We start from the raw sequence: 27,856 nt of genomic DNA on the forward strand, positions 1-27,856 counted from the left end.
CTTTGATGCATTACCAATATGTTTTTTTGGTGGCATCTTTAAGGTTTTCTAGGATTATCATTATTCATCAATGTATGTTGAGGTCTCAGCAGGACGCCCGAGACTTTGATCAAGTCCCCTGTCCCTGGAAGCAAGAGCCGCCCTGTTTACAAAGGCCCAGGGGCTTGCTCCAGCACTCCCCACACTTAGACACTCTGGTTGAGGACGAGGGACATAACAGTGACCACCTACCCGTACTGATAACTAGACCCTAAGAGCAGGATATGTAAATCATTAACTGACATCTGTACTGAGCCCGACGTGGTAAACATGCTGTAGGTGTGGAATACCCCTGATTGCATGCATAAATACCCCTGTGTAAGGTCCAATAAACGGAGAACTGCTTGACCACCAGACTCCCCGCCTCTGTGGCTTTCTTTCTCAGCAGAGGCTGGAATCGCGAGGTGTGCAGCGGCCGGGGCAGAGGCTTCTCCCCTCCCCACCCCCTCCCCTTTAGGGAATAAGTCTGATGACTTTGGGGAATCATACTCCAGTTTGCCGGGGTCCACTGGCCAGGACCCCGAGAAATATATAGTTACTGTTTTACTGCATTTCTAATGTGACTAGACTAGCTCTTATTTCTTTTCTTACCTAATTGTTGTGGTTAGAACACCAGATTCTTCATTGAGTAATAATGGTTTTAGAGCCTACCTCCTCCTTTCCTCTTTGAGGAAAAATTTTCATCTCTTTACGGTTATGTTTTTCTTTCTTTCTTTTTTCTTTTTTTGGGTCACACCCGGCAATGCACAGGGGTCACTCCTGGCTCTGCACTCAGGAATTACCCCTGGCAATGCTCAGGGGACCGTATGGGATGCTGGGAATCAAACCTGGGTCAGCCGCATACAAGGCAAACACCTTACCCACTGTGCTATTGCTCCCGCCCCAATGGTTATGTTTTTAAACTATGGAGTGTGTTGATCACATTAATTGTATCCTTTTGTTGAGAATTATCACTGTCACTGTCATCCCATTGCTCATAGATTTGCTCGATCGGGCACCAGTAACATCTCTATTTTGAGACTTGTTTTTATTGTTTTGGCATGTGGAATACGCCATGGGTAGCTTGCCAGGCTCTGCCATACATGGAGATACTCTCAGTAGATTGCCGGGCTCTCTGAGAGGGGCGGAGGAATCGAACCCAGCTGCATGCAAGGCAAACGCTCTACTGCTCTGTTATGAGAGTTATAATCATAAAAAATACTATTGGGCCTTATAAAAACTTCTGCATCTACTGATATAATTTTCTATTTTTAATATTTCCTTTTTTGATAATGTTAATGTGGCAATTACCTTGACTGACTTGCCTATATTGCACCATCCTAGCATCCCTTAAATCAACCCCACTTGGTAATATTGTAAGTTTCTGTAAAAACATTATTGAACTCTTTGCTAATATTTGGTTGGATTTTTGTTAATCAGGAATATTAATTCATAACTTTCCTTTGTTTGTGATGTCTCTGTAGATTTTTTTTTAAAGTCAAATTAATGTTGGCTTCATAGAAGCTATTTGGAGAACTTCTCTTCATTTTTTTGAAGAGACGAAGGACCTAATCCTGACAGGAAGTCCATTTTATTTTTATTTAATAATTTAAAAAAATTTTATTTTCATAAGATTGTTCACATTAATTGATCACATTCAATATTTCAACACGAATACTACCACCATTATCCATTCCCACCCAGAATGTCCATTTTAGATATGGAGAAAGCTTTTAACTCAGATGGAGATAAAGTGGTAGTTGGTTTATTGACCTGGAATGTAGGCAGTTCATACAGAAGATTTTTTTTCCCTAACGTCTTGGGAAGAGGAATCATTAGGAAATATTTCTGTCTGTCTAGAGAAGTTTTCCAAAGGGGAATTCCGTGCTTAGAGACTGGCTGAAGCAGACAGAAGTGCCTAATGAGCAGTAGAGGGATCTGTAAATAGTTCTGATTCTTCTGTGTCTTATTGTGTATCCACCTGGGCTCATGGGAACTTTCTTTTGCTTCTCGTTCATAAGTGTGGCGTCCTAATACTTTTTCAGAGACTTATTCTTTGTCCTTTGTTCTCGAGTGCTTTCCTCTTTGGGGAAAGTTCTCAAATCTCTCCCATCACAGATCCAAGGCAAACTTCAAGGCTCTGCCTTGAGCTTCCTCTAACCGGGTGAGTTCAATGGCTTTAGCTGATCTCTTAGAGAGTCAAAGAACATTACTGGCTCTGAGGTCACTGAGGGCCAATTCAACTTACCCCCAAGGCAGGAGATGGCTGCATTGGCCACTTGATGAATGAATGGTTTAGGTTTTTGTCTGTTTGGTTGGTTGGTTTTTGCTTTTTGGGTCACACCCAGCAATGCTCAGGGGTTACTCCTGGCAGTGCTTGGTGGACCATATGCTGGGGATTAGAACTCAGGCTGGCCCCATGCAAGGCCAAACGCCCTACCTGATGTATTATGGCTCCGACCCAACTTGATGAAACAGTGAATGTGGCTAAAATCTATATCACTAAAAATCTATGTCACTATGATTAGCTACTCATACTTTTGATGAAATTTTATCTTCTTTATTATGAAAGCTGTGTAATACACAAAAAAAGAAAAGAAGAGTGCGGGCGAGGGAACGGATGGAGCCAAGATGGTTGGTGTCAATGGCAGTTTATTCCATTCTCATCTCCATTCTCCTCTGATTCTCCTCCTGCTTCTTCCTCCCCCATCCTACTTCTTTCTCCTTCTCCTCTGTATCTGCCCTGGAACTCGCCAGCACTCCCCCCAGTCCCCTCTCACAGCCACCTTTAATCCCCCTGCATCAGGGGCCAGGGCTTACACATAGGTGTGGTTTCAATCAATAGGGGGTAAAGTTCTATCCCTCAGGGGATGCTTTCACTAGGACAAAATCTCTTTCAGCAGGACACCCACTCAAGAGCGGAATTCCATGGGTGTGTTTCCCCTCTCTTTGTCCAGCTAACATATAAGTATTCATATTATAAATCATTTTGTATGGACATAGCAAGAGATGCATTACGCTTATAGAATTGCTCTCCTGGGATCACCTGGATCTCAGACTACAGTGCTCAGGCCAGATTAGTCTTTCCTAGCCCTAGCAGGGTCCTAGTCTCGTCGTTGCTTTTGGAGCATGACATGACATGTCCATGACCAAGCTATTAACATATAGTTAAGCATTAGGCGCTTTGGCCCGACCCATCTCGATGCCAGGGTAGCACATAACTCACCGCTTGCCATGGGTCCATCCCGTCCCCCTACTTTTGGGGATGCTAGGAAGTAAGGGCAGCTGAGGCTTAAGTCAAGAAAGCAGATGCTCAGGAATGAATAATATTTGAAGCCAACTAAATCCCATGTTACCACAGCATATTAATAAATGTCTTTCTTTGTTCACACAGAAAGGATATTGTTTTAAAGTAAACTATACAAAAGACATAAGAGAGGAGAAAGACAATATTGACTTACAATACAAGTACACTGTCCTAGCAAGGTCTGACCTTACAAATTAACAGAGTTTGATTAGAGGAAGAGCAGATAAACTGGTAGAAGTGGTTACAGATAAACAAAGGAATGGGAGTGACTCAGGAGCACTTTGATGGGCATGACTGATATACCTAAGATCCTAGTGGCAAGGAGAGCAGGACAAACCAATGATATCCAACAGAAAGCCATACCACTACTAGAAGATGTATTGAGACCATAGCGTTATGGTCTTGGTGTAATCACGACAATCAGATTGCATGTGCAATGTCAAGTCATTTCTGGGAATCAATGGCCAAGGATGCTCTAAATATCCTATCAAGGGTTGGAAAGATAGTACAGTGGGTAGGACACTTACCATGCAAGCAGCCAACCTGGATTCAATCCCTGGCACCCCACGTGGTCTCCTGAGCCCACCAGGACTGATCCCTGAGTACTGAGTCAGGATTAAGCCCTGAAAACCTCCAGGTCTGGTCCAATCACACCCCAAATAAAATAAAATAAAATAAAATAAAATAAAATAAAATAAAATAAACATCCTACCAAATATAAATCCATGGCAGACCCAACTGCAGAAAAGTAACTCAACTGGAATGTCAGAGTATTTTCCTTACAAACTTAAGTTAACAATTATATAACATTTATACCTTCTTCTGATTTCTTTTTTCTATTGTGATACTTGAATTTTCTGCCAGAAAATTAGACTGTTCAGTTTGCTACAAGCTCCAAAGTTCCAACACCATCAGAGAGTTCTTAAATTTTTCTGAGGCTGGAGATTGTAAAAGATATTTAGTTTTGTTCTATCTAAAAAAAAAGCCTACTTATGATCAATGAATGTGAGGTAGATAATTATCATTTTTATTGGTCTGTTGTCATATGTTTGTAAATCACTGACTTCTTATTGAAAATAAAATAAAAAATTCAAATAATTTCTTACTGCTATGTTGACATTTTGAGGAAATTTAAGCATAATTTAAAAAATTAAAAGTGTACATGTGTCTTCTTAAGTCTGAGTTTCTGTTTTGTTTGACATAAAGATCATATCTGTATAAATTAGAAGTTCATATGAAATATATTGGTTATTATTTTTCACAGAAAATTATTTAGACCAGGTGCCATTTTACAGCTCAGTCCATTTTCAGCTTGATTGGAATACAACTTGCGATATAGTAAATGTTTATATATACTGAGACATAATGTTAGTATAACAGTAAGTATATCAATAGTATATCAATTTAGTATATCAATAAGAAGTGAACATCTCCTAAGGACCAGAAGACTCTACAGATAATTTATTATTTAATGTCCGGACCTCTGAGTATGAATTCATTAATTCATGTTGACTTCAGAGAATAATTGCTTCTTATAAACTCTTTTGTGTCAATGTTTGATTCTCCACCCAATCACATTTATGAGACTTGCATGAAACTACTCATTTTGACATACACTCTTTATCCCGAGTTCATCTCATTTTATTACATTTCATATGCTTTTATTTCATGTGTCTCATATATTTTATTTTTTTCCTATAGGTGAGCACTTATACTCATATTATGTTGTAGCACAGCAACAGTGAAAAAGAAGACAAAATTTTGAGTTATATTAAGCCTGCTGTTTTGAGTCATGCGTTTTATTGTTACGACGAGGCAGTGAAATCACCGAATCACAGAATTCTATCAGGTATTCACTATGAAAAGTAGTGAAAAGTATGAAGGTATTCACATGAAAAGTAGTGAAAAAAAAAGTATTCAATTTTGGCAAATTGAATAGATCCTGATCTGGCGAGGCCATGGGGTCTTAGATGAAGTTCAGGATGGAGACTAGAGCTTACCCATTGGACTTGCACACAAAGAGTTCAAACCATGGTCCAAGCAAAGCAGGGAAAAGGGAGGAAGGAGGTGGCTTTATTATTGCTGGGAACATATAATTACTCATTGGTTAATTATCTGTGGATTAGACTCAGGGTAAAAAAGTCTTCCACTTGATCTTGAAAGTAACCAACTGTTGAACTCTGTATTTCATAGTATAAAGAGTTATTTTATCTCATGACTCATTTTTTTCGGGTGTACAATGTGCAAGACTTTGGATATCATAGGCATATCAATGATTTTTGTCTTTGAAGATGTTTATTTTTTTCTCTCATTATTTTTATCGGGCATCAGGGAAATATAATTAGAGTTGGAATGCAACCAATGAAGACACATTTTCCTCCAGGTCTGTCAGTGATGATATGAGTTCACTAGCTCTCTTCCCCCGTTACCTAATTTTAAATTGTCCCTTTCCCCCTTAATGCATAGAACTGTAGCACTGTAGTACTGTCATCCCGTTGTTTATGGATTTTCTCGAGCGGGCACCAGTAACGTCTCCATGGTGAGACTTGTTGTTACTGTTTTTGGCATATCAAATACACCACAGATAGCTTGCCAGGCACTGCAGTGCGAGCGGGATACTCTCAGCAGCTTGCTGGGGTCTCCAAGAGGGACGGAGGAATCAAACTTGGGTAGGCCACATGCAAGGCAAACGCCCTACCCGCAGTGCTATTGCTCCAGTCCAACTCATAGAGCAGAATTTAAAAATGTTTTCTATATGACCTATATAACCACTCCAAACAGAGCAAATAATAAGATAAATAATTCAAGAAGCACTTCAGAAGTTCAATTTTATTTCAGGCAGTTTCACTCTTATGCAGGTTATGAATATTAAAGCAACCTAATTGGCAAAACAACAAAACTGATACATACACCTGTCTGTCACTACAGTGATTACTAGGGAATGGTGATGGGCATTGTAGGAGTGAACGCAGAGGTTGATTTTATGGTGCAATAGAATAGGAATTTTCGTGCTGGAAGAGCTGTGTATCTACATTCAGGTCTGGATTTATATATATACACTTAGCCCTTGAAATCCCATGATATCTTGAACCAATAATAATCAATGAACCTAGAAGTCAATAAAATATGAGATAAAATAAGGAGCCAATTTTCCATAAAATGGGAGAAATGTTGTTCACCTGTCTAACTTGAGCTATTTCCCCCCATTTTCAATAATGCATACAGTTGAGAATAAAAGAGATGAAAATGACCAAACCCACCCCCACCATAGCCAGGCATTGTGTATGTCTCTCTCTCTCTCTCTCTCTCTCTCTCTCTCTTTGCATGTGTTTGTGATGGTGGGGTTAGTCCTCTGAAAAGGGGTTGAAGTATTCTTATGTTCTTAGGTGACACTTACAATACAGTGTCCTGAACTCGATTTGAATTACTGAGGGATGCCTTACAAATTATGGATCATTTTTGCAATAAGGTTAATAAAGGAGACATAGAATGCATGATGTATGTGTAGCACTGTAGTCCCATTGTTCATTGATTCCCTCAAGTGGGCACCAGTAACGTCTTCATTGTGAGACTTGTTGTTAGTGTTTTTGGCCTATTAAATATGCCACAGGTAGCTTGCCAGGCTCTTCTGTGTGGGCAGGATACTCTCGGTAGCTTGCTGGGCTCTCTGAAAGGGACGGAGGAATTGAACCCAGGTAGGTCACATGCAAGACAAATGCCCTACATGCTGTGCTATCGCTCCAGTCCATGATATCCCTGTGCTTCTCAAATATAGAAAGTTCAGTTCTCTCTTTCTTTATATCTGATTTCTAATTTTAATTCCAACTGTATCACTATATCACTGTCATCCCATTGTTCATTGATTTGCTCGAGTGGGTACCAGTAATGTCTCCATTGTGAGACTTGTTACTGTTTTTGACATATCGAATACGCCATAGGTAGCTTGCCAGGTTCTGCCGTGTGGGCAGGATACTCTTGGTAGCTTGCCGGGCTCTCCGAGAGGGATGGAGAAATCGATCCCGGGTTGGTCTTGTGCAAGGCAAATGCCCTACCCACTGTATCTGAAATTAATTTATTTGCTTTCAGGTTCTTTCTTCATTAGAGAATTCTGGAGACTTTTCTCAAATCCCAGATTCATTACCTAGATGTTCCTTAACTAAATTTAGTACTAAATATATTCATGAAATACACAAGGAATTTCTCATTAAAATTATAGGATGAAAGTCTGAAGAGATAGAACAGCAGTTAAGGCACGTGGCTCATAAGCAGCCAGTCCTAGTTCAGTCTAGGTCACGCTGAGCACAGAGCCAGGAGTCAGCCCTGAGCACTGCCAAGTGTAGCCTAATTCTCCTCCCTGATAAAACTGTAGAATGTATGACAAAGGTAACGAAAGAATTATGTGTCATAGGTGCCATGGGAAGCCAACACATATAGAAAAATATCAATACTAATATCACTGCAAAATAAAACAGCATTTTTATACTTAAGGTACATGGGCATTTGGCAAATAATCATTTCCCTCCCTTGCTATCCTGCAAGTCAAATCAACTGCATGGAAAGAAAAAACAATTCACAAGCTTTGGAATTTATTCTTCGTGAGTTCTCAGCAGAGCCAGAAACGCAGCCGCTCCTATTTGTGATTTTTCTTTCGATGTACCTGACCACTGTGCTGGGGAACCTGCTCATCATCCTGGCCGTCAGCTTCGACCCCCACCTCCACACGCCCATGTACTTCTTCCTGTCCAACCTGTCCTTCGTGGACATCTGCTTCACCTCCACCACCGTCCCCAAGGTGCTGGTGAACATCCAGACGCAGAGCAAAGCCATCACCTATGCAGGCTGCATCACCCAGATGTATTTTTTTGCAGACTTTACAACTTTGGATGCCTTGCTCTTAACCGCAATGGCCTATGATCGCTTTGTGGCCATCTGCCACCCCCTGCATTACATAACCACCATGAACCCCCGGCTCTGTGTGCAGATGGTTCTGGGGTCTTGGATCCTAAGCAACCTGAATTCACTGCTACACAGCTTAATGATGCTGCGATTGTCCTTCTGCACAGACTTGGAAATCCCCAACTTCTTCTGTGATCTCAAACAGTTGCTGCAACTTGCCTGCTCCGACAACTTATATAATAATGTGGCGATGTACTTCGCGTCTCTTCTCCTGGGCGGTAGTTCCCTGCTGGGGATCCTTTACTCTTACTCTAAGATATTTTCCTCTGTACATCGAATCGCATCAGCTCAGGGCAGGTATAAAGCGTTTTCCACCTGTACATCCCACCTCTCCGTGGTCTCCTTATTCTATTGTACGTGCCTTAGCATCTACTTGAGCTCTGCCACTTCCCACAGTTCTCACTCCAGTGCCATCGCCTCGGTGATGTACACGGTGGTCACCCCCATGCTGAACCCCTTCATCTACAGCCTCAGGAACAAAGACATCAAGAGGGCTTTGGGAACGTTCCTTATGGTGGGGACTACAAAATGTTGATTGCCCTAGGAGGAAAGATATGGACGTTATTAATGGACATAATGGTTAATGGACATATGAAGTCAGAGTGTTTGAGTAAAATTGTGATGATCTGTCTAATGTTGGACAGATAGAATTTGCTTTCATATTTATTTTCTGAATTTCCACTTCTTTGACCTCATCTCATCTCTAATCACCATAAGGACCTTACAGGAGATTTAAGGATAACCTTTGTGAAAGAGATTAAAAAAAAAAGATAACATAACAAACGAAGCAATGGTACACTTTACCTAATTCTTCACCTGGTTGAATTTTGTGCAGGTCCTACCATCAAGCATTTTTCTCATTTCATTTTTCTGCATTCCCAAATTCATTTTTATTCAGAGATTCTTAGTAATTGGAAATTTCTGGATGCCTAACAAGATACTTTTGATGTTATAGAATAATTTTATCATTATATATGTCCTTTTGTACAGATGTGGTAATCTCCCCTTTTCTTCCTGTGAGCTCTATAAGTTGGTTCAAATTACCCATTTGGGCACCTTCCTTAATCAGGTGCTAATGTATATTACAGTTGTCTTGATGTCTGGTGGTTCCCCTAGCTGGCATCCTTTACTGTTACTCTAAAATAATTTCCTTCATACATGGATTTTCTTCAGCTCGGCAACTATAAAGAATTTTCCCTCTGTGCATCTCTCCTCTTCCTTGTCCTCTTATTTCATTATACAAGCTTTGGAGTATTCCTTAGCTTTCTCTGCTATTCACAGCTCATAATAAAAATTAACAGCCTTAGTGATATATACTATGGTCACCTTCATGCTGAGTCTCTTCATATATAGCTTGAGGAATAAGAACATTATAGGAGATTTAAGGATAACCTTTGTGAAAGAGATAAGAAAAAAAAGATAACATAGCAAAGGAAGCAATAGTACAGTGAGGAGGGTTCTTGCTTGCATGTGGCCAACTCTGGTTTGTTCCCTGGTACCCCATATGGTCTCCTTAGCACCACGAGGAGTGATTCCTGAGTGCAGAGTCAGGAGTTACCCCTGGGCATTGCAGGGTGTGGCCCCAAACCAAAACAGCAGTTGTCCCAAGAATTACAAAGTTCCCAGGACTGCAGAAACGAAACCCTAGAGTCCTACACATTATTTGATCAATCACTGGAAGTAGACCTTGGTTTTTCTTGCTATATCCTGAAATTTTTGCTTCTTTGCTCTCAACTTCTTTATTCAGTTGATGTGAGTCACAACATTAAACTTTTTAGTATCTCCCCTGAAAAAAATATTCTTGTAATTCTGCTTTATTCATTTTCTACCATAAATCAGAATTTGGACATGCTCAGAAAACAATATATGTGTAATTCAAGAGTATTTCCTCAAGTGGCATATATTGTAAGAAATATTTTTTGGCATTTCTGGGAAAACCCGTACACAAGGCTTACTCTGGGCTTCGCACTCAGAGGTCACTCCTGGCAGAGCTTGGGGGAGTATATGTGATGCTGGAGATCAAATCCAAGTCGAATGCATGCAAAAACAAACACCTTATCACTCTATTAAATCTCTGGTGCCCAGAACTAGCTTTTCTCTCAAAATATCACCAGGGCCCCCTCTTCTCCAAAGAGAAAATAATATCGATACTTCAGGACTAACAAAGTTGACATATTTTAAAATTTATTCCTTTAATAAATTTAAATTATTTTTTCCAGTTTTATTGAGTCATGGTGATTTAAAATACTGGGTAATTTTTTAAAACTTAAAGTCTCAGATTAAGTGAAATAGTGTTTAAAATTGGACTGGAGTGATAGCACAGCGGGTAGGACATTTGCCTTGCATGCAGCCGACACTGGTTCGATTCCTCCATCCCTCTCATAGAGCCCGGCAAGCTACTGAGAGTATCCCGCCCGCATAGCAGATCATGGCAAGCTACGTGTGGCACATTTGATATGCCAAAAACAGAAACAACAAGCCTCACAATGGAGACGTTACTGCTGCCTGCTCGAGTAAATCGATGAATAACAAGATGACAGTGCAATGCTACAGTATTTAAAATCATTTGGAGCTACTCAGACTCTTTTTCTGTTAGAGAATCTCAGAGTGTGAATGTGATTCAGCTTAACCCTTCAAACATGATTTTACTGGGATTAGAAAGAGAGCGCATAAGGGGTTAAGTCATTTCTCTTTCATGTAGGAAAACCTAGTTTGATGCTTGACCCTTAGTACCATCTATTGCCCCTGAGGACCCCCAGCAATGACCCCTGAATTTGAGAATGAGGGGCATCTCATCAGATTTGAAATCAAGTCCTTTTGCTTGGTGGGACTTAACATGGGACACTCCAAAGCTGCATGTTGGCATTGGAGAACAGAATTATATATGGAATTTCTCACAGAACAGGCCCCTATTAAAAAAATGAGTCAGATAATGTCTATAATGAGAAGTGCAGATTATGCTACATAAAACAATTCAAACATTTTTATCCATCTTAAACACTTGATGGTAGGCACTAAATTATACTTTTAATTTCCATTATGAGTATCACAATTTTAAGTTTCCCAGAGAAGGTGTTATGAAGTCCAGATTCATGATCAAAATGCCCAGTTCATCCCTAGTTGTAGAGAAAAACAATTTCATGGTGATGGAGGTTGGCATCCCTCCTCCAACTCAGTGCTCTGAAGAGACAAAAGAACCAACTCAGGCCACTCAGCTTTGGAGAAAACTTTTAATCAGTTGCAAATCAGATAATTGGTTTAGAGATCCGGATGTGAAGTAGTTTATGTAGAAATAGATTCACCTGAGTTCTAATGTCCTGGGAACAGAGGCTCATTAGGAAAAATTCCCTTTCTGTCCAGGCAATTTTCCACAGGGAAACCTGTGTTCAGAGATTGGAGGAAGAACAAGAGGTGAAAGTGTCATAATGAGCCAATCTGGGAACTGTAAAATAGCTGAGTCTCCTATGTCTCATCTGTGAAACCTGGACCCAGAAGGGGCATTTTGTTTGTTTTGTGGTTTGTGTTTCGGATCCTGGCTGGGGCGCTAACTCTTTATTCCTTCTGTCTTGTGGGGGAAAATTTCTACTCTTCCTCATCGACCATCTCAGTAACACTTCACGCTTCTAGCTGGAGACCTCCCTCTCCGAATTTCAATCCAGGTGAGTTCCACCACCCACCTGATCCTGCAGAGTGTAGACCAAGCTCCCACGCTTACCTGAGGCCCAATTCTCCTTTAATTGTTTTGCTTTTGTCTGTTTATTTGTTTATTTTTTTCATTTTAAAATATAATTTTCTTTTTTTCTAATGAATCACCGTGAGACACAGTTACAGACTTACAAACTTTTATGATTATATTTCAGTCATACAATGACCGAGTACCCATCCTCCGCCAGTGTCCATTCTCCAACACTGATGTTCCCAGTATCCCTCCTGCTACCGCCTCTCCATCCCTCCCTTCCCCCCACCTTGCCTCTGGCAGGCACATTCCCTTTTACTCTCTCTCTCCTTTTGGGTCTTAGGGTTTGCAATACAGGTAGTAAGCGGCCATTATGTTTGGTCCATAGTCTACTTTTAGTACGCATCTCCCATACCGAGCCAGCCCTCCAAGCATCACTTACTTAGTGGTTCCTTCTCTATCCTAGCTGCCTTTTCCCCCAGCATGTGAAGCCGGCTTCCAAGCCATGGAGTTATCCTCCCTAATTCTTCTTAGTTCATGGGAAGGAGATGGCATGTTGGCTCATTGGCCTAATAAATGAATGCGTCTATTTTAATGCTGTAAAAAATTCTGGATATTTTGGTGTGACTTCAAACTTTTCTCTTGATTAAGTGAGTTGAGATGATCATGACTATTACATTTTTAAATGGTGGTGATTTAAGGAACATCTAGAGACACTTCTGGTTGTCTCACTGGATTCTCTGGACACCTTCACGTGCACAAGTCAGATTTCACTGCACACAAAGATCTGACTCAAATATCAATACTGCTGGGCTAAACATCCCCAAAATCAAAACATCATTTTGGATATATGAATAGCTGTTTCTGTTTTTTTCCTAATCTTTTGAAGCCTTGTAATATTTTTCTTTTCTGCCAGAAAAGAAAACCAGAAGAAGCTATCTTTTCTTCTATTAATTTCTTCACTTAGTTTTGGGCTTGGGGACACTCCTGGTGATGCCCAGGGCTTAGTCGTGGCTCTGCACTGAGAGATCATTCCTGGTGTGGATCAGAGAACCATGCGTGTGTGTGGTACCTGGGATCGAACCCAGTTTGACCACATTCAAGGCAAGCACCTTACTTCTTGTCCTATCTTCCTGGCCCTTCCACTATCAATTTAACTTATAACCTCGTCACTCGGACAGTTCTTTAAATTGTTCCTAGGCTGATGGGTGTTCAATATATTTTTCCTTTCATTTTGGGGGAGGAGGTTGGGTCACATCCTGTGGGATGACACCTCACTCAAGGGTGCCCCCAGGTGCACTTGGAAGACAGACTAGTACCACATGCAAGGTAAGTGCCTTGACCCCTGGCCCTCTCTCTGGCCCTGACTCTCTCTGGCCCTCTATTTCTCATTTCTTAATATTTCTCATTTCTTCATTCTTTATTTTTTGGCCTATACCCAGTGGTCCTCAGGGGCTTTACATAGATCTGTGCTTGGAAGTCACTCCTGGATCATGAGATGCTAAAGAATGAACTGGGCTGGCCTCTGTGCAAAGCTATCACCTTAATCACTGTACGAGCTCTCCTGCCCGTAGACTCAATAAACCTGAGTATTATTCACAGTTCTGTTCTGTCTGCTCTTATATGCACATATATCCTTCACGCACTTTAGTACTGTAAACTCCAGAAAAAAAATTCTGCAGAATATGTTCACAGATGACTTTGGGAGGAAATTTCAAGCATAGAATGGATGTCCCCCATTCTCTAGTTTTCTTTGCCAGTGTGGCCTGTTTTTGTTTTTGTTTTTGTTTTGGGGCCACACCTGGCGATGCTCAGGTGTTACTCTTGGCTCTGCACTCAGGAACCATACTTAGTGGTGCTCAGGGGGCCATACGGGATGCCTAGGATCAAACCCAGGTTGGCTGCATGCAAGGTAAGTGATCTCTCCACTGTATTATCTTTCCAGCCCTTTTTTTTTTTCTGCACCATCTGCTGCCATTGAGACCATGGCTGTGTCTCAAGGCCCTTTCTAAGGTGATGACTGAGATGGTGTGAGGACGCATACCCCTGGAGGTAGGACCCCTGGGAATCACACACATGACATCATCCTCACTGCAGATCACACCAAAACCCACTTTTTAAAAAAAACTAACTTAATATCCTTCTTGACATACGGTAGGAAGTCTATATACATGGAGACCTAATGTTTCAGTTTAATTAGCATTTTTGGGTTGAGTTTGTGTTGGTCTCCATCCAGTGCATTTGTCCTTGTAGGTGTTTGCATCTGTGGTATGAGTCTGTTCTGTGGAGGGAGAGAAGTCTCTAGGGCAGGTGGACCTGTCCTGAGATGTTCAAGGTGACTCACATGTTGTGCCCGAGTTTCGGATCCCCAGTCTCAGAGAGACCCAGTTCCACACACGATAATGGCAAAAGCAAAGGAACTTTATTACTAGCCCGAGCCAGCGCTAGCTTCAGCTAGGGTCCAAGTTTCATCCAACGCAGTGGAGTCTTGACAGGGACCCCGCCTCCAAACCACAAGCAGTTTTTATAGGGTTTGGAGTTAAGAAGTAATTTATATACTGGTCTATTTTTAGCATCAGCCCTATTACAACAGTGGTCAGCAATTAGACAGTAGCTAATAACAGTTTGTAAGGAAGGTACAGTGACCCTCTCACGACTGGCCAGACCCAACTGCCCAGTTCCTTATCTGGGCAAATTATTCAACTGGAAGTCTACCAGAAACTGCAAGTCCTGCTTTGGGGAAACAGAAACTGATGCCTAGTTGAGACTTAATGCTAGCTGCAGCCTGTCATGGCATCGGTTTCACCCTCACAACAAAACAGGAGCCAAGCCCCATTGGGAGAAAGATGAAGATGGAATCTGTATGGATTCATAGATCACCTTGCAACAACGTTAAGACAGTACAGAGGGATGGAGGTTGGAGGAACAGATTGTGAGACTTCAGTGCGGCAGGCATATTTCTTACATCTGAATCTATACCCATCTCTCCCCCTTTCTTCTTCAACTTCCAACACAGACTTCAATTGTTTTGACTGAATTTCCTTAATGCTTTCCTCAGAGCATTTGACTGGGCAGTCACTTTAGCAAACACACACGTCCCCACATAATAACCTGTCCCTACAGCCCTTTCTACCCAAACTTTTTCTAAAAGTCATCTGTTTGCAGGTATTGATAAAAACTCAGGTTATTCACTGTTTCTTTCTCTCGTATTTCCATCTCTTCACACCAACCCTAGTCTCTCGAATATTCTGATGTTTTATTCTCTTCCTGTGTCTTTACTCTTCATTGGTGAAATTTGAAGACTTTGGTTTTCCTGCACCCTAGACTTGTTCCTTAGATATTATCAGAACCATGTAGAGTGCTCAATTTATATTCATTCAATACATACAGAATTTCATATAAGACAAGCAGAATGCATGACTCCAATGTGGAGGAGAGGGGAGAATCACAATAGGAAAATAATTCAGGTGGTGCCAGGAGAGATTGTAAAAAGAGAAAGAGATAAACACATAAAATATTTGAATGAATTTCTGGCATGCCAACATAAGTGGTTGCATTTCAAATAAGTAATGCAGATCTATGTGCTTATTTCCTTCCTTCCTAGAGAACCCTCCTCCCCATAACATGAAACCAGAAAATGATTCACACGTTTCAGAATTTATTCTCCTGGGATTTTCAGAGAAATCAGATCTGCAGTTCCTCATATTTGCGATTTTTCTCTCCATGTACCTGATCACTATCTTTGGGAACCTGCTCATCATCCTGGCTGTCAGCTCAGACCCCCACCTCCACACGCCCATGTACTTCTTTCTGTCCAACCTGTCCTTTGCGGACATCTGCTTCACCTCCACCACCATCCCCAAGATGCTGGTGAACATAAAGCAGGAGTGTAAAGCTATAACCTATGGAGGCTGCATCACTCAGATGTGTTTTGTCATGATCTTTGGCGGAGTAGATGATCTTCTTCTCACTGTGATGGCCTATGACCGCTTTGTGGCCATCTGCCACCCCCTGAACTACACAGCTATCATGAACCCCCGTCTCTGTGGGCTGCTGGTCCTGGCATCCTGGATCACGTGTAGCCTGACATCCTTGTTCCACAGCTTTCTGGTTTTGCGATTGTCCTTCTGCGAAGACTTAGAAATCCCCAACTTCTTCTGTGAATTGAAGTTGTTGGTCCAACTTGCCTGCTCAGACACCTTCCTTAATAACGTGGGGATGTATTTTTCAGCAGTTCTGCTGGTTTGTGGTCCTCTGATAGGAATCCTTTACTCTTACTCTAAGATTGCTTCTTCCATAAGTCGAATATCAACAGTTCAAGGGAAGTATAAGGCGTTTTCTACATGTGTGTCACATATTGCAGTGGTCTCCTTATTTTATTGCACTCTTTTGGCTGTGTACCTGAGCTCTGCTGGTGCCCACAGCTCAGAGTCCAGTTCAACAGCCTCCGTGATGTACACGGTGGTCTCACCCATGCTGAACCCCTTCATCTACAGTCTAAGAAATAAAGACATCAAGAGGGCCCTGAAAGCATTTTTGTTGAAGGGAACAGCAAAAGGGCAATTGTCTTAGAAATGAAAAGGACCATTATTGCCAACTTGTTAGAGAAGAGACTGGGATGATTATACTTTGGAAGTGAAAGTCTTCCTGGGTTTTCATTTCTTTCACCTCAGCTCTAGCCACTGTATATAATTTTCCTAGTAAATCATTGTTTCCCTGGATAGTTTTCCCTTTGTTGTTGGTCAACATTTCTAAATCATTTACAACTCAGAACTGAGTATTTGTAAGTCCATGTGGATTTAATGAGAATATAGGGATTTTATTTATTCTTTTTTTTTGTTTTTCCAGCCACACCCAGAGATGATCAGAAGTGACTCCTGTCTCTCTGCTCAGGCATTACTCCTGGAAGTGTTCAGAGAACTTTTGGGGTGCTGAGAATGAAACCCAGGTGGGTTGCATGCAATGCAAGCCGCCTGCCCAGTGTACTATCTCTCCAGCCCCCAGAAACAAGAACTCTTTTAGAATAGATCTGTTAAATCATCTCATACAAGATATTTTTCTTTTGTTTTCCTAAGGAATTGTTTGTTGAATGACTCCAGAGTGTACATGCAAAATTGATGACCCATTTTATTTATAAAGTTTATAATAGAAGACATTTGAGATCACTTTCACTTTTTAAAAATTAAATCACTGTGAGATAGTTACAAAGCTTTCACATTTGAGTTTCAGTCATACAATGATCAAACATTCGTCCCTCTACCAGTGCACATTTTCCACCACCAATGTCCCCAGTATCCCTCTCCCCCACCCCACGCCCATCTGTCCTACCTCTAGCCCTGCCTCTATGGCAGACAATTTCCCTCTTACTCTCTCTTCTCTTTTGGGCATTATGGTTTGCAATACATATAATGAGAGGCCATCATGTTTGGTCCCTTACCTACTTTCAGCACGCAGCTCCCACCCCAGCTATCCCTCCAACCATCATTGACTTCTCTGTCCCAGCTGCCTTCTCCCCTAGCTCATGAGGCAGGCCTCCAAATGTGGAACAATCTTCCTGGTCCTTCGCTCTATTGTCCTTAGGTGTTGGTCTTATATTATGCTATTTAATATTCCACTTTCACTTTCAGGCTGAGACTGCACTGTCAATTGACTTTTCAACAAAGTAAACTCTAACACACCCTTCCTTGTAGAGCTGGCTTCTGGTTTTATTGCCCTCTGTAGGGTTTGTTATCTTTTTGCAGATCATACAGTGTCTTTTTCAGTCATTTAAAAGGTTATTATCAAGTGATGTCTTCAAGAGGACTCAACTGACAGATACAGACTTATATAGAGAATGAGTATGAGCTTAAAACAGCTAAACTGGGATGAAATGCAATTTCTACAGCTTTACAAATGCATTGAAATCAAACTTCTACAAATGATAGCACCTACTGTACATTTGGCTTGTGTAACACTCAAGATACACTTGATAAATGTTCGGGTCATAGTAATGTGTTAAGGATATAATACTCCTATCCTGTATTTAATTACTGTGTAAAGTAATAGGCAATAGGAAACATTAGACAAATATTGCAGCAAAAACTGAAATATTATGTTGAGTGCAACAAAATATATATGTATTTGGGAGTTTGGAGGGCATACATTTTTCATTTTGAATAAAACTATACATTTGTCTGGTTTTAAATTTGTCTAGTTTTAAATTTGTCTAGCATTTGTCCATAAACACAAAATCATTTTAAGTGTTGTATTTTATATTGAGAAACAATTTAAGACTATGTGGGAGATGACAGAGATGAGAGAATAATGCTTCAGTCTAAATGAAATTAATATGGAAATATAGACCCAAATATTTAAATACACAAAGATCTAAATGATTAATTAGTTTTTCTATTTTAATTCCTCAGTTGAGTTGAAGTATGAATGATGTTCACATTCCTACACTGAGATTCTTCATCTGATAAGAAGCTGTATGCATCCAATTTAATTTTCCTATTTTGGGTTTTGTGCCCAGCTATGCTCAGGACTTAAGCTCTGTGATCAGAGATAGCTCCTGTTGAGGTTTTGGGGAACCAAATAGGGTGCCAGGGATTAAACCCAGGTCAACCACATGCAAAATTAGTGTTCTACCTGTTGTACTATTTTCCAGCCCCTTGACTCTAAATTTCTCCTCACTTGAGGTAATATTTCAATCCACAATGCCTTTCCCAGGAGTAGCTAAATGAATGGAGAAGCTATCTGAATTTCCAAAAAAAAAATTTTTTTTAATTTAAAAAAGGACTGGAGTGATAGCACAGCTGGTAGGACATTTGCCTTGCATGTGGCTGACCCGGGTTCGATTCCTCCATCCTTCTCGGAGAGCCTGGCAAGCTACCAAAAGTATCCTACCCACACGGCAAAGCCTGGCAAGCTATCCGTGGCGTATTCGATATGCCAAAACAGTAGCAAATCTCACAATGGAGATGTTACTGGTGCCCACTCAAGCAAATCGATGAACAACAGGATGACCGTGCAGTGCTACAGAATTTTAAAAATTAAATAAAGAGACTCAGGTTACCCCTTTGTGTGAGCATTGGGGTTATTCATTATCTTTAGTAAGGGGGGCTTGATCTTCAGTAAAATCAACAGTTTAGTGATTAAGAATCAAATCGATGCGCCTGAGTGATAGTACAGCAGATAGGGTGCTTGTCTTGCATGTAGGACCTGGGTTTGATCTTTGGCATCCCATAGGTTCTGTAAAGAAGCTGCAGAAGATCCAGGCATGTAGCAAAGTCATTAAGAAGGTTGCATAATCTAGATGGTATTTGTTATGCTGTTTGGTGTAGCAGATGACTTTTAGCTTCCTGGAAATAATTAGGTGTTTTTATTATCAACAAGGATTTTTCTATCCATTTCCTTCCAACATCCAGGGAATTCTATTCTTTTATTTTACCAGTGATTTTATTCTTTTTAATTTTTATTCATTTAAAAAATTTTATTAGTGAATCATCGTGAGATAAAGTTACAGTCTTACAAATTTTCATGCTTGCATTTCAGTCATACAATGATCAAGTACCCATTCCTCCATCAGTGCTCATTTTCCACCACCAATGGTCCCAACATCCCTCCCACCACCCCCACCCTGTCCTCTCCACCCCACCCCGCCTCTGTGGCAGGGCATTCCCTTTTGCTCTCTCTCTCCTTTGGGGTGTTGTGGTTTGCTATAGGGGTATTAAGTAGGCATCATGTTCAGTCTATAATTTTTTTCCAGTCCATATCTCCCTTCACTAGCGGGCCCACCCTTTGCTTGGTGGTCCTTTCTTTGTCTGAACTGATTTTTCCCCCAGCATGTGAGGCCAGCTTCCAAACTGTGGAGTAATCCTCCTGGTACTAATCTCTACTATTCTTGGGTGTTAGTCTCCCATTTTGTTACTTTATATTCCACAAAGTCCCTCTCTTTCTGACTCATTTCACTTAACATGATACTTTCCATGTTGATCCACTTATATGAAAATTTCATGACTTCATCTTTTCTAATGGCTGCTTAGTATTCCATTGTGTAGATGTACCAAAGTTTCTTTAACCAGTCATCTGTTCTAGGGCACTCAAGGTGTTTCCAGATTCTGGCTATTGTAAACAGTGCTGCAATGAACATATGGGTGCAGATGTCACTTTTACTATACTTTTTTGCTTCTCTGGGATATATCCCCAGAAGTGGTATTGCTGGATCAAATGGGAGCTCAATTTCTAATTTTTTGAGAAGTGTCCATACTGTTTTCCAAAAGGGCTGAACCAGTCGGCATTCCCACCAGCAGTGAAGGAGGGTCCTTTTCTCCCCACCTCCATGACAACACCGGTTGCTTTTTTCTTTTTTTGGATGTGGGCCAGTCTCTGTGGTGTGAGATGGTATCTCATTGTTTTTTTAATCTGAATCTCCTGATGATTAGTGATGAGGATTTTTTTCATGTGTCTTTTAGCCATTCGGATTTCTTCCTTGACAAAGTTTCTGTTCATTTTATCGCCCCATTTTCTGATGGGGTTGAATGTTTTCTTCTTGTGGAGTTCAACCAGTGCCTTGTAAATCCTTGATATCAATCCCTCATCTGATGGGTATTGGGTGAATATCCTTTCCCATTCTGTAGACTGTCTTTGTATTCTGGTAACTTTCCTTGCTCCACTTCACATTCCTTGCTCCCTTATCAAAGATTAGATGATCATATATTTGAGGATGTGTGTAAGGGTATTCTACCCTGTTCCATTTGTCTACTGCTCTGCCTTTGTGGGGAATTCTATTATTTCTTGAAATACTCTCTCTGCTTCTCTTTTCCACTCTTGTCTTCTGGTTTACCCTTTATTCTTATTTGTCCTTTCTCATTAAGTCTGATTTTGTTAGGCCTCTTTCTTTTATAAACATCCTAATTTTTTCTTTATGCTACCTGATATTTTCTAGGTTCTTCAATTGTTTATTGTTTCTTCTATTTGATATGCTTGATTTTCAATGCATTGGAATAAATTCTTTTTTAAAGGAGGTGCTGTTGGACCATACCCATCAGTGCTCAGGGCATGCTCCTGGCTCTGAGCCCATGGGTTCAATCATAATGGCGTGTGGGATCAGCTATATGGTGCTGGCAATTAAATCACGGTTGCCGCATGCAACACAAGTACCTAACCCGCAGGACTATCTCATCTAATTTATGGGTGGTTTAACTCTACAGTATCTCAGTTAACTGACTGTGGTAAAGTGTGGTCCTCACTCAGAACCTGCGTCATCAATATCACAAGAACCTGGTAGAAATTTAGGAGTGGCCAGAGCGATAGTACAGCAGGTAGGGAGTTTACCTTGCATGAGGCCGACCCAGGTTCGATCCCAGGCATCCCATACGGTCCCCTAAACACCGCCAGGAGTAATTCCTGAGTGCAGAGCCAGGAGTAACCCCTGTGCATCGCCGGGTGTGAATCAAAAATTTTAAAAAATGAAATTTAGGAGCTCTGAGTTCTCCAATTACTGCTGAATCATAGTTTGCGTTTGTAGCAGATTCATTAAAAATTATATTTTATGTGGAAAAGGGCTGGTCTCTGCCCCATAGAGTTTCACACATTCTCCTTGTTGTCATAAGGATCACAGGAGATTAGCAGTCTCTTATTCAGATGTTGACCAATATCTCAGCGTCAATACCGGAGTTAGAGAATGAAGAGCAACTTATCCAAATTAGAGTCATATATCTTCACTTGGTGGGATTAAATTGTGGAAATATGTTGAAACAGTTCAAAGCTCTGTTGTTGCAAAGGGAGTTATGAGTGGAATTTATAGAAAGAATATCTATAAAATCTAAGTCTAGGGGCAGGAGCTATAGTACAATGGATAGGATACTTGCTTTGTACTTGGCAAACTCGGGTACGATTCTCAACATCCCAACTTCCCTAAGCACTTCCAGGAATAATTTATAGGCACAGAACCAGGAGTAATCCCTGAGCATCTCAGGGTGTGACTCCCAAAACCAAATACATTTTAAAAAATGTAAACCTAATAATTAACATAAGGAAAGCTCAGACTATCCCTTATAAAAATATCAAAACATTAAAAAATTTTAAACACTTTATATCAGACAGACCAAGTACTATATACTTCCTGCATCTAAGTACACACAATTGAAGTTTTCCTGCAACGGTATGAAGAAAGCCTATTTTGGGGCTGGAGCAATAGCACAGCAGGGAGGGCATTTGCCTTGCATGAGGCCGACCAGGGTTTGATTTCCAGCATCCCATACATATGGTCCCCCGAGCACTACCAGGGGTAATTTCTGAGTGCAGAGCCAGGAGTAACCCCTGGGCATCATTGGGTGTGACCCAAAAGGAAAAAAAATAATTTTTAAAGAAGACTCATGTCATTGTCACAATGCCTAATTCACCATGTTGAGAAGAGTGCTTCTCTAGAGATCAGGGATGTCTCTTCCCTCCTCTCGTCATGGTCCCTAGAGACAAAGGATTTGATCCAGGCAGATTCCTCAGTGCAGGTCAGAAGTAAAACTTTAAGTCAGACACAAATGGAATTGGTCTTGAGAGTTGGAATCGAGGCAACTCACGGGGGAAGTGTAAGAAAAGTGGATTCTTTTTTTTTTTTTTTTTTTTTAGTGTCTTGGGAATACAAGATGGGGGGGGGTGCGGGGATGTGTTCTATCCGAATGACTTTTTCACAAGGGAATTTTGTGCTTAGAAATGGGAAGAACTACAATGCTAATGAGGGAGGTAAAAGGAGCTGTCAGTGTCCCTGCAGCTTCCTTGTCTCAGACTGTGTGCCCCCCGGTCTGAAAGGGACAGACTGTTTATTTCTTATTTTCTGGGTTCTGGTCCCTATTCAGGCGCGGGTGGGCGGCTTATACTGCATTCCTTTCGGTTGTCTTTTCTAGAACAGACCTCACACCTCCATCAGCACAATGATCAATTCAGACCTCCCCAGCCATGTCTTCTGCTCAGAGCTCTTGTCCAGGTGAGTTCAGCCATCCGGGTGACCCCATGCAGAGTCCCAGAGAGAAGGGAATCCCCAAACAGTACCTTGTGGTCTGTGAGAGCCAATTCACCTTTACCTGAGAGACAATTCTCCTTCAGCCCCTTCACCTGATGACAGGGTATACCTTACTGGCAACTTGAATCAGAAACTACACATTATTTCAGTGTGGGGGCCAGAGCGATAGTATAGCAGACAGGGTGTTTGCCTTGCACGTGACCAACCCAGGTTCGATATCCAGCATCCCATACATAGGGTGTGATTCCTGAGCACAGAACCAGAGTCAACCCTGAGCACTGCTGAGTGTGACCCAAAAAAGAAAAAAAAAAGTTTTTTTTCAGTGTGACTCTGCTCATATTTTTGACAATCTTTTCTTTTCACAATCTTCCAATTACTCTTTTCTCAGTAGCATCTAATGCATTGAAACAGTTAAGCTTCGACTGTGTTTGCAAGCAATGGTGAATTTTGTCAGCCAGAAGCACAAATAGAAGTTGGAGATATTTCTCCAGGCTATTCCATGGGCAAAGGTGGATGTTAGCCAAGATGCTCTGAGTATTTACCCTGTAGGATCTGGCTCCAATTTCGCCTGATCTTGACTATTAATCCCAAAGGAAAATAAACATTGAGATCATTATAGCTCTCTTCCAGTTTTTGAATTATAAAATAGTAGCAGTATCTTTTTTTGCCAGCATCATTAGAAATCATCCCTTTTACTATAAACTTAACACCCTTCACCCCATCAGTCTGAATGTTCTTTTAATTGTCCCCAAAATGTGGCAGTCAAACACTTCTCATTTTCTCGAACAACCTGTTCAGTGTCAGGTCACGCTACTTAAGATTTGCTCAATATTTTGATTTGCCTGTTATCACAGAAGAGACGAGCTACACAATAAGCAATGACAATGCCATGACAGGCGGCAGACATGAGAAAAATCTGCTAGACCTCAGCTTCAGTTCCTGGAACTGAAACAGTTTTGGGTTCCCAGAAACGAAATCATGCCGAAACTAGCCAACCAAGACCCCAGTTGGCAAAACGTGGGCCGGGCCAGTGGGCTCAACCAATCACCGTGTGCCGTTTCAGCGACGCTAGTGCCTGTCTTTTGTTAACGGCAAAGAATGAGTAGCTTAAGTAACCAGATGGTGTCTAATGCCCTCTGAAACTAGAGTCGGGGGACCTTGTGTCGGAGCTGCTGTGTCAGTGTGGATTTGCACCCTACCTTGAGCTAGCAATAAAATCCCTTGCTTTTGCATCAAAGAGGGTCCCTCTTCCTTATTAGAGACCCCTATAACTTTATTTTTTTTTTTGCTTTTTGGGTCACACCGGCGATGTACAGGGGTTACTCCTGGCTTGCACTCAGAAATTACTCCTGGCGGTGCTCAGGGGACCATATGGGATGCTGGGAATCGAACCCCGGTCAGCCGCGTGCAAGGCAAACGCTCTACCCGCTGTGCTATTGCTCCAGCCCAAGGCCCCTATAACGTTTGATATAGCATCATATGCACACATATTTTTGTTCATTTTTCTTTCATTCTTTGGGGGAGGGTGGTGCGGGGGATTTGTACAGACCAAGCCGAACTCAGGGCGTTCTCCCAGCTCTGTGCTCAGGGATCAGTTCTGACGGCTCTCGGAAGACCCTTTGTACAGCGGTTGGAACCAGGGTTAGGAACCTGAACTCTCTAGTCTCAGCCCTTTTTTCTCTTCATGTTAACATATAAAATGATATCCACAGACAATTACTCTAGTGGTTCCTTGAGGAAAATATTAAGCATAAAAAGTTTGTTTTGCGGGGCTGGAACAATAGCACAGCGGGTAGGGCGTTTGCCTTGCACGCGGCTGACCCGGGTTCGATTCCCAGCATTCCATATGGTCCCCTGAGCACCGCCAGGAGTAATTCCTGAGTGCAGAGCCAGGAGTAACCCCTGTGCATCGCTGGGTGTGACCCAAAAAGCAAGAAAGAAAAAAGTTTGTTTTGCAGTATCACTCTTTTATCTTTTTGAGTTTCTTGTTTCATTTATTTGGCAGCTTTTGCCCACCTGCCTATGTGAATATAGGGTTTGGTTTTGTTTTGCTTTTGCTTTTTGGGTCACACCCAGTGATGCTCAGGGGTTACTCCCTGGCTCTGAACTCAGGAATTACTCCTGATGGTGCTTGGGGGACCATATAGAATGCTGGAGATTGAATCCGGGTTGGCTGAGTGAAAGGCAAATGCCCTCCCCGCTGTACTATCGCTCCGGCCCCTGTGCATATAGTTTTTGAAATGTTCACTCAACAAATTACCCTCAGCTCTTCACACACTTCATTTTTCTAAGATGTCCCCGCCCTTACTTAAGTGGTCGATGCGCATTTTCCCAGGCACAGGATTATTTGTTCCCAGAACCCATTGACAACCAATTCTTTCCCTGACTAATTAAAAAAATCCAATCTGCTAGAGAGTAAAAGAAAATAAACTGCTATCAAATGTTTGATTTTTCTAAAAGCAAGTAAGAACATGGCATGTTCTATAGACCATCACAAGATCCTAGACAATTGTTGATTTATAGGATGTGTAGGTCTGAGAATCAAGGTATCAATTCATTTTGCTATCATTGCATTCTTAATGTTATCTCTTTTTTCACCCAGTGTTGGGTGGGGACTGGAATATTGGATAGTGGCTAGGTTAACTGGGTGTACTGTTTGGCAGCATGTTGAACCAAGTATTGTTTTGTGCGTCCCCGAAAACACCAGTGTGATGTTGGTGGCTCTGGACGCCACCATCATCTCACAGCTGGAGCAGCATCAAATCTTCCATCTCCTACATTCAACCACCTGCCAAGTGTGTTGAGAATTGCCCCAAGCCTCCTGACCACCACTTTGGAGGCAAAAAAAAGGTAGCAAAAAGCAAAAACACACTCAAAGCAATTACTTGCTTTGACTTAGCATCATTTATTCTGCATTCATCTTGTTTGTCTTAATATTATGACATGTCTTAATAGGGGCTGAAAGTATCTATTCACACTGCTGGACAGCATGCAAAGCAGAGCAAAGCATTGAAATCCTGTGGTCTGGATCATGTGTGAAATGGCAGGACTAAGTAACAGTGAGATAAATGTGAGTATGAAGCTGTGTCCTTGGGTCCAATCATACAGAGGACATTTTCTGAATAAATGAGTAGAATATTTATTCTAGATCTCTAGATCTAGATCTAGGTGTAGATCTCATTGGTATGGAATGATCTATGAAGGTATTTGCCTGTTGGATAATGTTTAGACCAGGCTAGAGTGTTCCAAAGGAATTGCCAAAAAAGAGACTCCACACATCGAACACGGGTCGGCCGTGTGTAAGGCGAATGCCCTACCGCTGTGCTATCACTCCAGCCCAACTTAAATATAAAATAGTAAAATTAACTGCAAGTGAAGCAAAGTTTTTCATTCCAAAGGACTGTAAGGTTACTTGACGACCACTTACATTACTTCCTAATTTTATAGGGTACCCTCCAAAATGTGAAACTAGAAAATAAATCACAAATTTTAGAATTTATTCTTCTGGGATTTTCAGAAGATCCAGAACTGCAACCCCTCATCTTTGTGATCTTCCTGTCCATGTACCTGATCACCGTGCTGGGGAACCTGCTCATCATCCTGGCTGTCATCTCCGACACCCACCTCCACACGCCCATGTACTTCTTCCTGTCCAATCTGTCCTTCGTGGACATCTGCTTCACCTCCACCACCGTCCTCAAGATGCTGGTGAACATCCAGAAAGAGTGTAAAGTCATCACCTATGAAGGCTGCATCACCCAGATGTATTTCGTCATCATCTTTGTCTTGTTGGATGATATTCTCCTGACGGTGATGGCCTATGATCGCTTTGTGGCTATCTGCCACCCCCTGCATTACACAGTCATCATGAGTCCCCGACTCTGTGGACTCTTGGTTCTGGAATCCTGGATCATAAGTATCCTGACATCCTTATTACAGAGTTTAATGGTGTTGCAATTGTCCTTCTGCCAAGACTTGGAAATCCCCAACTTCCTGTGTGAGCTCAAGGAGATGGTCCAGCTTGCGTGTTCCGACACCTTTTCAACAAATGTGGTGATGTATTTTTCAGTTGTTCTGCTGGGTGGTGGTCCCTTGGCTGGGATCCTTTACTCTTACTCTAAGATTGTTTCCTCTATCCGTAGAATCACATCGGCACAGGGTAAATATAAAGCCTTCTCCACCTGTGCATCTCACCTATCCGTTGTCTCTTTATTTTACTGTACCACTCTGGGAATGTATCTAAGCTCTGCTGTGACTCACAGCTCAAAGATAACTTCCATAGCCTCTGTGATGTACATGGTGGTCACCCCCATGTTGAACCCCTTCATCTATAGTCTGAGAAACAAGGACATAAAGAGGGCTCTGAAAACGTTTTTCCTGAAGGGAACTGCAAAAGGGCAATTGATCTAGGGATGAGGAAGTGCCAATAACTTCTAAAGTCAAATTGTTAGAGAAGAAAACATGAAGATGAATCATTCTTTGTATTGCTGGCAGCCAGAATTTATTTAGAATAAAAATTATTTTACTCTGGAAGTAGAACTTACTCTTTCTATGTTTTATAGATTTTCATTTATTTTTAAAATTAAGTTATTCTACTATTACATGTTTTCTTTGATTTATCCTCTAATTGAAGAAACACATGATAGTGAAGTAATTTTAATGCGATTGTTAAAGATATAGTATTCTGTGCCTACTTTTAATTATTGTGTAAAGTAATATCAAACAGTAAGGAAGACTTTAGGAAAATGTTGGAAGCAAGATCTGAACAGTGTGGGGATATTATGTTGAGTTCCATGAAAAGGTGACATTTGTATATTTGAGAGTTTTGAGCAAACCTTTTGCATTTTAAATAAAATTAAATATACCCAAGAACAAATAATTTTAAGTCTCATATTTTATG

The 27,856-nt window shown here is 41.3% G+C and overlaps 3 protein-coding genes across 3 annotated transcripts; all 3 read left to right on the forward strand.

Annotated features, from left to right (window-relative positions):
* Nucleotides 1-7,877: 7,877 nt before the first annotated feature.
* Nucleotides 7,878-8,816, forward strand: LOC101554866 (olfactory receptor 7A10-like). The gene has a single exon (XM_004615050.2). The coding sequence runs from the start codon at nt 7,878-7,880 to the stop codon at nt 8,814-8,816; it is 939 nt and encodes a 312-aa protein (XP_004615107.2).
* A 6,765-nt stretch (nt 8,817-15,581) lies between these two features.
* Nucleotides 15,582-16,529, forward strand: LOC101555139 (olfactory receptor 7A17-like). The gene has a single exon (XM_012934163.2). It carries the CDS (start codon nt 15,582-15,584, stop codon nt 16,527-16,529), a length of 948 nt encoding a protein of 315 aa, XP_012789617.2.
* Nucleotides 16,530-26,424: 9,895 nt separating this feature from the next.
* LOC101555408 (olfactory receptor 7A10-like) lies at nt 26,425-27,366 on the forward strand. The gene has a single exon (XM_012934165.2). It carries the CDS (start codon nt 26,518-26,520, stop codon nt 27,364-27,366), a length of 849 nt encoding a protein of 282 aa, XP_012789619.1. The 5' UTR covers nt 26,425-26,517.
* Nucleotides 27,367-27,856: the final 490 nt, after the last annotated feature.

The sequence above is a fragment of the Sorex araneus genome, chromosome 2 (assembly GCF_027595985.1).
Source record: "Sorex araneus isolate mSorAra2 chromosome 2, mSorAra2.pri, whole genome shotgun sequence".
Taxonomy (NCBI): domain Eukaryota; kingdom Metazoa; phylum Chordata; class Mammalia; order Eulipotyphla; family Soricidae; genus Sorex; species Sorex araneus.